At 39.5% G+C, this 11,670-nt stretch overlaps 1 protein-coding gene across 1 annotated transcript; it reads right to left on the minus strand.

Moving 5' to 3' along the window:
* Positions 1 to 1,378: 1,378 nt before the first annotated feature.
* Positions 1,379 to 11,357, minus strand: LOC125900068 (sterile alpha motif domain-containing protein 9-like). The gene is made up of 4 exons (XM_049594832.1): positions 11,146 to 11,357; positions 7,549 to 7,611; positions 7,397 to 7,462; positions 1,379 to 7,057 (listed from the first exon to the last, which is right to left on the minus strand). Exons 3-4 carry the CDS (start codon positions 7,418 to 7,420, stop codon positions 2,489 to 2,491), a joined length of 4,593 nt encoding a protein of 1,530 aa, XP_049450789.1. The 5' UTR covers positions 7,421 to 7,462; positions 7,549 to 7,611; positions 11,146 to 11,357; the 3' UTR covers positions 1,379 to 2,488.
* Between the last annotated feature and the right edge of the window lie 313 nt (positions 11,358 to 11,670).

An 11,670-nucleotide genomic window follows, 5' to 3' on the forward strand; every position in this document is an offset into this window, starting at 1 on the left:
TAAATACTGATTTTGGTCTAGATCTGAGTACAAAAAGGATCAAATGAAGGTACTGTTTGACTAGAGAAGTTTCTATACATCTTGGTACTGGGTTGTTTTGGTCAGTGCCTTAAAGATACCAAGTGCAGATAACTAGTCATATATAACACTCGTATAATAATCATGTGCCATTTGTTTAAATAAGTCACATAAAAAAATCTGTTTTCCTATTTTATTCACTTTAATGTAGTGGTTCAGTTCATGTTACCGTTTCTGAGCTTGTTTTATCATTTCTGAGCTTGTGGCGCCCCCCTGTGTATGATACAGGTAAGGACAACCTTACCTGGACTTGGTAGCTCAACACATTGAAGCACTGTAGCCTACTTATTGCAGATACAATTAATGAGTGTAAGTTTATATTCTTTTTATAACTACATTAGTAACTCAGGCATGTAAATAGAATAAAACAGCTAAGTGCAGTACACTACAAAGCACCCAGGATACTAAGTTTTAGTAAAGTGATGTGTTAAAGTGTTTGACTACACTGTAAACCTCAATTCACTTACTCAATATAAAGCTTTATGATAACATCTTGGACTCAAAACTGTGTTCTTCAAATGCATGAATTAGTCAAAAAGATGAATTCTGAACCAGAAGTGCTCTTGATTTCACCTCAGTACAGCTTTATACACACAGGTGGGATGTCACTAACTGTGTATACGACTCAACTCATGGTGCAAAATATCTTTGACCACAACATTAACTGTAGCCCATTACAACTATTGTAAAATACATAAACACTGATCACTGCGTTATGAGTAACAGAAGAGATTACATTAGATTATAACACATTTAAACAGTTTTCCTCAGCTTATGGCCTTAAACACAGTGTCTCATGGCATGCTGGGAAACTCCACCTACTTAGCCCCAACATGCTACAATATGTTAAGTGCACAATGATAGTGTTGTATATTGGCCTTAAACTTATTAGGAGAAGTCGGCTTTATATATTTTAATCAAATTAACTCCAAAGATTATTTATTTATTGGGGCATTTTTAGCCTTTAATGGATAGGACAGACAAGTGTGTTGGGGGGGTGGGGTGGGGGAGTGACATGCAGCAAAGGGCCACAGGCTGGAGTCGAACCCGGGCCGCTGCGGCAACAGCCTTGTACATGGGGCGCCTGCTCTACCACTAAGCCACCGACACCCCAACTCAAAAATTTTTGATCCAACATCAAAAATGATGTCAAGCTCACAAGGGATGGGTGTTTGTGTCAAGTGAACATAAAGTGTATACGTCATTTTGACAATGCAGGGCATTTGTGTAGACTTTACGCAAGCCAGCGACAGCTTGTGCACATTGTGCTGTAAATTATGAATAAACTCATGCATGGTAATGTTACAGTACATGTTTATTAGAAATGTTTGTCATTGTTTTTCATGGAATGCAAAACAAGCTGTTACAAAATTATCATAGATCACATTATGAAAAGAATATATATATATATATAAAAATTAATATATGTATATATGGTATTTAAAATGTCACATCAGTTTATGAATAAAGACACAAAATCCAAAACAGACAAAAATTCAACATTTCAATGTTTAGAATATTCATACAAAAATACTGGTTAAATATAAGAGAGACCTTGTTATGTAAGCAAAACATTGTTCAATGGTTAGGCAAAGTAAACTAGTTGAATCGATAATAGAGCATGCATGATTATAGATGGATGTAAAACATTGTAAATTCTTACACAGTTGCTCAAGTACACCATTTTTATTTAAAGGTAAATGCACTAATGCAGATTATTTCAGATGACAAATCATTCCATAATGTAAAAAAAATCAGTTTCATAAAAAAAGACTCATATTTACAATGACTTGTGAGCTACAGTAGACTTTTCAACATAAGACATTTTAAAGAGTTTGATTTTAAGGCTGACAAATGTTTTCCTACAAAACATTAATAATGTAATGCACATAGCCAGGGATACACAAAAATGCAACAAAGCATGACAATTCATTAATTACGTAACTAAAACACTTTTCAAAGTATACTAGAGTGTATAACACAGACGAATCGATTATGATAAGCTGAAAGCTACAATATGTTTCCAGCACCAGATGTCAATATAACAGAAAGACAGAAGGATGTTGGACTCTTAGTCTGATGTATTCTGGTTAAAATGAAAATCAGGTTGACAATAATTTAAATATCTAACGACATTAGAAATTCACATTGTGTGGATGTTAACACTATGATGTTTTGCAGACGATGGGTTTTGTTCTTCATTCCCCATAACTAAAAGTTGGTACTCTTCATCAAGATGATGTTGGCATGGGACATTTGTAAGATGTTGGATTTTGGTTACTTAACACAACTTAAAACCAACAAAATATCAATGCCATCTGTTTTAAGTATTTTATGTCATATTGATGTTGGCATTAGACATTACCCTGTCATTGAGTTTTGGTTATCTGATGTCAAAACCTAAGTTCAATCAAATATCAAGGTGCTGGTGGGCAGCTGGATTAGAACAGACTGCTTTCAAAGTTAAGTTAATGTCAAGCGCAAGAGGACCTTTCATTGAGAAACCAATAAAGAACGACACGTTTGACCCCTGGGCCAGCCCACCGAGCTGACTTCGAAACATTGGGGTGACTTCGAGCTTCAGGCCTGGGATACAAGTGTCTGCCAGTATCAACTCATTCTTCACCTCACCAGTGACCCTGCAAAGCTTCTCCTCCACCTTCTTCTCTTTCCATATTTTGCCATTTTCCCACATGGAGGCAAACTCTTCCTGTCCAGCCGTGCAGCACTTTTTGATTTCCCCTAAGTGTACTAGTCGTTCATAGCCCTGTTTCTTCCCCAGGAGGAAATGGACAGTGGGTCTCTTGCCATTGTACACTTCCTTCATTACTATATGATAAGAGGCCCTCATCTGTGAGATGTACACCCCTAGCCTGCGATCTGCTGGACAGTTCTGCTGTGGCCACAACAGCACAACTGCAATGAAGTGCAGTGGCAAATTCTCATCCAATGGGATTTGCTCCTTCAGAACTTGCCAAAGGAGATTAATTAAGTCCTGGTATGGCTGAATGTTTGGTGATGCCAGTTTGATACAACTCAGCACAACACTGAAGTAGATGAAGTTGATCCTCTCCCTCACACTCGGCTTATGTTCAGGTGCACAAACAAAAGCATACTGTTTGGCAATCTTCTTCATTATATCAGGATGGATGTCATTTGAGAGACAGCTCAGAATCCCAGAGTAGGTATCAGCTTTTTGCAGCTCCAGGAATTGTCTTGCCTCGTGTAGTTTCAGCATGTTGTGCATGGCTTTATTCTTCAGAAGAGCTGCAGAGTCTGTCTTGCAGAAAAGCTTTGCATACTGTTTGAAACATCTGAAAAGCTCATTTTGGGCAACCTGCTCACGACTGTCTTTCAATCCAGACCTGGAGCCCAAGTTCACATAAAAACTGTCAAGGAAGTCAAAGTTCACCTTCATCCTATATCTGAGGTTGTAAAGTACATGCTCATACTGTCTGAGAATTTTGTAGTAGTTTGTGTGTTTGTTGTGCCGTTTATCATTTCTCTCTACATCCTGAAATTTCATTTCTCCAGAGAGAACCTCACTCATAATGTCATGGCGGACATTGTCAGAAGAAAATATGGGGGTCTTTGCCAGCACATCAATGACAAGAACGCCAACCTGAATTTCTCCCAGGCACCCTGCTGTATTAAAAGGGCAGTTGTCTGTTTTGTTTTGTAATCGCTGAATGGACTCCTTCTTTGCAAGGTTCTGTGTTTCCTTGAATGCATCTATTGCTGACTGAGACATTTTCAGAAACATGTCCAATTTTTCAGGACTAAGAGGTTCTTCTTTGTAGGTTGTGATTGCATTCTTCAGCTCATGCTTGATAACTTGTGCTGATGTGTCTGCAAAATATGAGTTGTCTTTGGAAAGATCTCTTGCTCTCGTGGCCCAAACTCCTGCCTCTGGGAAATCTTTCTTTTTCAGGTAATAGTACCTGGCAAGTAACTGAGAGACAACTGCATCTTTCTCAAATCTTTTTGATGCATTTTGCAGCACCATCTCTTCCAGTCCTGGGGTTTCACTTGCAATGTCTTGAATTAGTGGAGAGAACTGAGATTCCTCCACTGAGTGATGTCTCTTCACCAAAATGTGGTGAACATCTTGCAGGAGTTTGTCTTTGCCTAGTGTGCTCTCATAAAGCTTGTCTGTGGTCAGCAGACGATCAGTGATATCAGCTTTGCTCACATTGTGTGTTGTTGTAAGCTCCTGCAAACAGTGCCTTGCAATACTTGAATGGATCATTTTCACACCTTTGAAAACTACTTTACCCTCAACTGAGCAGGTGGTAACTAAAGTGGAAAATTTCCCAAATCCTTCTTCGACTTTGATGGTTCCACAAACTGGTTTTGGTTGAAGACCAAGAAATTCCTCACACAGAGAGACGGAGAGAGAGGCACCCTTGCAGTATACATTCAACAGAGCTAAAACAGCCAGGAGTTGTGCATGTTTTTGATTTATGTTGAAGCTCTTAAGGGTGTTGCGGGCTACACCCTGAACATACTCTGGCTTAAAGTTCTTCTTCATGATCATGAACCCGTAGAACGTGTCTGCATTCTTGTGCGTTTTCTCTATTTCTACAAGTTTTTCCTCAAACAGTTTCTGCTCCATCTCAGACAGATTATTTCCAATGAACACTGTCTCCTCAGTTGATTCAGTCTGTTCAGAGGACTCTGACCTCATACAGTTCAGGAGAATGACCTGTGCAGATTTAGACCGAATCTCTTTCTTTGCACATTCTTTCTCAATGAGCTGCTGCAAGTCAAACACTTTTTCTTTATCGTCAAAGTCATCTATCATCAACAAAATGGGGACCCTTGGTAATTGCTCTTCATGGTCATACACTAGAAGTTTGACCACATGGTCAGCAACTTCAGCAAAGTCAGCGTTGCTGTCTCTGAGGACAGCACAACGGAATCTGTCTCGGAGAGCCCATAAAGTATGCATGGCCAAAGTTGTCCCACCACATCCAGGTACATGCATGAGGTTGAACAACACGCAGGCTTTTCCCAGGGAACACAAATCTGGTAGGACTGCGTTCATAATGAAGTCAAACTTGTCTCGTTTGATAAATGGTGTGGATCCAGGCTGCTCTGAGAAGTAGAAATTCCACCATGACACTTTTCCTCCTTTGTAGAAGTTCTCCTCTATGGCAATTTTGTCCTCATTTCCTCCTTCACATTGGTTCACACACAGGACCTCTAAGGTATTCAGGCTACGCTCCACCTTCTTCTCAAGAAGCACTTTGCTTCCCCCACCACAGGGCAGGAAACGGCTGGATCTACGGTTTTTTGACAGAAGACTGAGGACAGTGCCATTGACTTCAGCAAAACTGAGCTCATATATGCACCTATGAGAGATGTTGATTCCACACCGAGCCTCAATCAGGCCAATCCAGGAAGTAAATGCTTTTTCATTGTCGCATATACAAAGGATTTGCTCGATGCCTCTGAGCTCCTGGAAGAATGTGCTGAAAGTCTCAACAAGAGGGTCCATCTTCTCACTCACTGTTGACAAAAGTAAGAAAATGACAAGAAATCTCTTGTTTGGAAGCACATCTTTCCGACACAAGAAGGAAATCACGTCTCGAATGGAGGCTCCCTTGTCCATCAACCACTCATCTATGTCTGAGGGTGCCTCATCCTCAATACCTCCATTGCATAACACCCAGCTGGTCTTTCGGGTTAATTTCAGTTTGTTTGCAATGTCCTCAACTCCCTCTGTGATTTTATACTTTGCTGGTAAATGTACACTCACTGTACTCTGCTGTTCAAAGCGATGCTGTAATCCATGTTTAGATGATTCTGGATCAAAGTCCAAAACTGCTGTTGGGTCGAGCTCGACAAGAAATCCCAGTGATTCAAACTGGGTTGAATGTGATTTGTTAGTTACTATCACATACGACTCAAAATGTGACTTATCTAATGAGAGGGTTCCACCAGTTATCATCTGACTTAATCTGGAGCCTTGGGTACTGCTTTTTATCACATTGAGGTGCTTCTCTTCAGCTTCTTTGCGGAGTTGTGATCGCTGTGTCATACTGCCAACAAACTGGTTGTACTCTTCCATAGGTTTGGCAAATGTGGTTAGTGCAAGGAGACTCCTGCTGCTACCACCATCTCTGACAAAGAATTGTTTTGATGGTTTTGTTTCCATTGCAACTGTTTCTTTACCCTTTGCTTTTTTCTTGGCTTTTTTTGTGTCCATGTTGAAAGTGTGGTAGATGTTTTCTTCACACATCGTAGAGTCAGGGACTACGTCCACTTCTATCACACATTTGTCTGATGATGTCATATTCTTATTGAGAACGCCAACAAATCTCGGAGGTTTGATGCAATTTTGAGCAGTCTGCTTGTGTTTATACTCAAAATAACCATCAATGGCAGATTTTAGTTCCTTTGCATAAGCTTCTCTGTCCTTAACAACCACTCCCAACACCTGGCCATGCCTGAATTCTGGCTCATCTCCTATTCCAAAATGGATGGTGCCATTGGTGCGGCTATTCATGCAGGCAGCTGCAAAGCGAATCGTCTCTTCTGTGAACTTGATCATTTCAGTTTCATCTGTTGTATTGATGAAAGCTTTATACTCGTGACAGGGTTCAATTAAATCTGACGGACCCGATTCTGTAATATCAAGAATGCTGCTCTCCATGTATCTATAGGTATCATGGTACCTACAAAATGGATAAGGTTTGCATGGTCTTCCAGGCTGATTTGTAGAGCTTGCTGGCTCCTCTTTCTTTAATTTTACTAACTCATCTCTGGCATGAATGATAAGTTTTGCTGGTCCAAAAGTCACACCAATTTCTTTTAAGTCTTCTTTATCTAAAAGCAAAAGACTGGCTCCATTAATGTCTTGCTGAAACAGTGTCTCTGCAACTCTGTCATCCACATCATCCAACTTGACAGCCCATTCTCTCACTTGATGTTTACTCCAATTCTTGATGTCAGGTGACAGATCCTCCTCCTGACTCTAAAATAAAAAGTGCTGTTATTTTTTTTCTCATTTTCACCTGAAATTACTGCACACCTATTTGTTGATCATTTTTAATTTTTAAGTATGAGGTGTAATAATGCACAATGACTTAAAGTGGTTTAATATGTAAGAAGTGAACACAATTTACAAAGCTGTGTTAGTTTGTTAAATTTATGCATGTGAATTGCATGTAAAAAAGTAAAAAAGTTGTAAAAAAAAAAAAAAGTAAAAAAGTTTTTACATTTTTTACATTTTTACAAAAGCAGTTTGATGGATTATGGTACAGGAGCAACTTCCTCTAAAGTGCAGATTGTTTCAACTGCTATTTACATGTACCTTGATTTCCCATTCCTCCGCCATGGTCTGCCTTGCTTCCTTCTTCACACACGTAGATCACTCATGCTACAAAAATAATTTAAAAAGAGCAATTCATGATAGAGGACTAGACACTGTCTGGAAGCACAAAATGTTATAAATTTCAGCCTTACCTTCACTTTTTCCAGATCATCCATGATAGCCGGCTCACCTTTCACAAATCTTGACCATTAATGCTGCAAAAGAAAGTATAAATATGAATATATTGACAATTGTTAAAGCATATCTAGGACAAGGTACTGAACCTCAATTCTTTGACCAACTAAACTGTCTGCAGGCCTAAGTACCAAAAACCACCAACTAAGCTGTATGTAGCCCTGAGTATCAAAAACTCAGCAAATCGCTACAGACCTATGTTGTGGTAAATACTCTGAACTATCAGTAACTAACATTAATAGTGACTATTCCAGGGGTCTTCAATGTTTTTCAGGTCAAGGACCCCTTCGCTGAGGGAGAGACAGGGCAGGGATCCCCTTTAATAAACAATGTATAGAAGTGAGTTGCATATTAAACTGGGCCTAGAATAACGTAAGGGGTCCTAAAGTGTCATGTATAAACATACCCTTTTATGGTGCATAAGATACAAAGCTAATAAAATAATAATTATTGGCAGATTCATAGATTTATACATTGTGTCAGTTTCTGAGACGGACAGTATCTTAAACCTGACCTTTTTTGTAAGGATATGAAAGTGGACATTGAAGGCTGACTCTTGTCTTTCTTTCCATGGCAAGCCTTCATCATGTGCCTCTTAAGTGTTGAGGCCTTCATCTTTTTGCTGTCATATACCAGCATCGTGCTGCACTTGGTACACTCAACGAAGCCGACACACACGTTGTAATCGTCAACAACTCACATGCACGGCCAATGGCTTTCCTAGGAAATTTAAGTGCTGCACAGTGATTTAGTATTAGCTAGCTGGCTGCAACACAAGCCCGAAGCATTATCAAACCACCCCCGTGTTTAACAATTGGACAGGTGTAGTTTTAATGAAACTCTGCACCCTTTTTCTCCAAACATACCTTTGTTCATTGTGTCCAAAAAGTTCTATTTTAACGTCATCAGTCCACAAGACTTGTTTCCAAAAAGCAGCCTACTAGCAGCATCCCAGAACATTTTCTTGGTCGCCCAGACCTCAACTTGACCTCCACAGTTCCTGTTAACTGCCATTTCTTAATTACATTACAGCCTGAGGAAAAACACTTTGGTATCTTCTTATAGCCTTCTCCTGCGTTGTAGGCATAAATTATTTTAGTTTCAGAGTGCTAGGCAGTTGTTTAGCGGAGCCCATGGCTGCTGATTGTTGGGACAAGATTTCATGAGTCAGAGTATTTATAAAGCTTTAAAATTTGCATCACCTGGCCTTTTTCTAAAGATTACTGTAAACAAGCCATAGCCTGACAATTTAATTAAGGTGTGACACCCTGGTTAAAGTTGTCTGAGAGCTCAAATGTCTTGGGGTGCCCAAACTTTTGCATGGTGCTCCTTTCCATTTTTTTCCACTCTAAAATTTTACAAAACAAAAATAATACACTGATCTTGCTTAAAATGTTGAGAAGCCTGTTTCATCTTTAACGTCATGCCTTTTGTAGATCATCTTCATCTTCAACTTACTTAACACTTCACATTTTTAAAACATTTAACCAGGGGTACACAAACTTTTGCATGCCACTGTAATTCCAACAGTACTGTCATGAGGACTATCTAGTTGTTTATTTCTCCATCCCCTGCTCACTATCCCCACTCCATGTACTCAGCTCTCACTCCCCTGACCTGCCATCCTAAAACCGTCCACTAGATGTCCTCACACTTTCTTGCCAGACCTTGCCAGACATTCCTAGTCACTTTTTTTAGACTTGCTAGTATCACCAGTAAACCTTGACCTTCACTTTTGTTAATACATTTCTGAATTGCCTGTCTGCCCTGAGTGCCTGTGTTTGGGTCCTGTTGTTCCACCCACTCCAGCCATGCCAGTACACCTGAAACACTTCAGTGAAGCAAAACCATGTCTAGTATTTGTTACAACTACGCTCTGCTTGTTATCTCAACCTGTACACCGAGACAGAGGCCTACTGTCTCACAGTATACAGTCCTGACTAGAGATGTACCGATACCACTTTTTCCTTCCCGACACGGATTCCAATCCCTGAACCTTAGGTATCTGCCAACACTGAGTACCGATCCGATACCAGCACGTAAAATAACAATGGATGTGATATGAATTGTTGCATGTCTCAACTCCTAAAACTCTATGTAAAATATTATGAAATACATACATTATAGTAGAATGAATGCCATAAAACTTTTTTATTATTATCCAGTGTTGACACAGATCAAGACACAGCTTAAAGTGCAGCCACACAATTTGGTAAAAAAAGACATTTTAAAGGCTACAGTAGAATGCTTTTTAAACTCTGCCCCGTTTCCGTTCCGTTTGCCTGTAGCCTGCGTATGCGTAATGTCGTGAGGCATTACGTGGTATCGGACTGGTCGTAGGCTGTACTTGCCGATACCCAATACCGCATTTTAGGCAGTATCAGAGGCATTTCCGATACTGGTTTCGGTATTGGTACAACTCTAGTCCTGACATTTTATCTAACTGGAACTGGCACTGTGGTAAGAATTAAATAGATAAAACCCAACCCAACCCTGAACAGGCCTGGAATGAAACAGCATTATGTGATCATTAATAGGTGTGGAAGGAGCTGTTTGGCCTAATGGTTTTTTTTTTTTACAGTATTTGTGATATGAACCCTAGTGTCCAAGAGATGTAAGACTGCATCCACTACCTTTACTCTAAGTGTTGTTGAATGCAATAATTACACTACAGTAATGAATAACTGATTGTTTCACATCAACTATATACTGCATTTTTTTTTATTCGAATTCCCTATCTAAAATGTTTTCTTTATAATAGCTTTCTAATGTTTAACAGTGCAGTGAGATGCACCCAGTGTTGGGGAGTAACTAGTTACATGTAATGAAATTGCAAATTAAATGTAATTGTAATCAGTTAAAGTTACTGAGCAAAAAATTCTTTTTAGCAAAAAGTTAATATGTAGAATATAACTGAGTTGTTGTTTTTTTGGCCATGCAGGAATGCCTTCTTTCAGCATAGCCTATTCCCTGACATTTTTCAGCTTCATGTAACGAATTACATTAGCCTACTTTACTGAAGTAATTTAAAATGTTCCCTTAGTACACTGTAAACAGGGTAACTAGTAAACTATCTATTATATTTCAAAACTAACCTTCCCAACACTAGATGAACCCTTGGGTTACGTTATATGACAAAATGATGATTTCACCACTGCTCTCTGGTGCCAAGTGTGGTTAGAACAAAACCAGGAAGAAGCTGCAATTATATAACTACGCAGTTCACAATTACATGGCCTATTTTAGCCAACATAATTATCAGAATATAGTTTTATACTTGATAACGGGCTATGTCAAACTGTTTTTTAATGCTATGGATGTGATTGGAACCGAAGTAACGTCAAAGTGGAAACAAGAAGTTACATTCTACTATTTGACACTATTAGACAGGAAGACATCCACCTAGCAGGGTTATCACAATCTACATCACAAAACGGAGGAGGTAGGCTATTGTTTTTTTCACATTGGAAATGATTTAGTAAACGCCTGTCAGACAACATCTTCACACTGCCCACGGAAATGGAAAAATAGGCTACAACACACAGACAACTTACCATCTCATAAAAATTCTACGTAGCCTAACCGAGACTCTCCCTCGTCTGCTGTCCTCGCCGTTTAATTTCAGATAGGGGCCGTGTGACAGACTTTTCGAGACGACTGATTAAAAGAGATTTTTCAGTGCTGGTTCACAGTCAGAGAGCAGATACATGAGAGCCGACTAATGCGGAAGCCAGTCAGGATTCGCTGGCTGGTCAGTTCTAAGGAAACGAAACCCGAAGAATACATCTGGCCCAATGCCAGTCCAGCCCCTGCACCCTCCCAGCGCCTAACGGACTGAGTTCTTTTTATAGTTATGGGTGCATTTCATCACTCGAAGATGTCTCCTCGCGTCCTTCACTCGCTTCTTTTCCTCAAGTCTCAGTCCTGCCCACGAGAGAAGCTGTCAACATGTTTTATTATTAGGGCCCGAGCACCTAACGGTGCACCTAAATGCAAGGATTTATTATTATTATTATTATTATTATTATTATTATTATTATTATTCCTCCAAATGAATTGCCTTTTTGGGAGGCTTAACA

The sequence above is a fragment of the Epinephelus fuscoguttatus genome, linkage group LG13, assembly GCF_011397635.1.
Source record: "Epinephelus fuscoguttatus linkage group LG13, E.fuscoguttatus.final_Chr_v1".
NCBI classification, from domain to species: domain Eukaryota; kingdom Metazoa; phylum Chordata; class Actinopteri; order Perciformes; family Serranidae; genus Epinephelus; species Epinephelus fuscoguttatus.

Excerpts from the sequence above, each read along its gene's own strand:
- LOC125900068 (XM_049594832.1), bottom strand. The coding sequence starts at position 7,420 with ATGGCGGAGGAATGGGAAATCAAG. Across the intron at positions 7,058-7,396 it reads CGGAGGAATGGGAAATCAAG|AGTCAGGAGGAGGATCTGTC; the intron begins GTACATGTAAAT and ends TTTTTATTTTAG.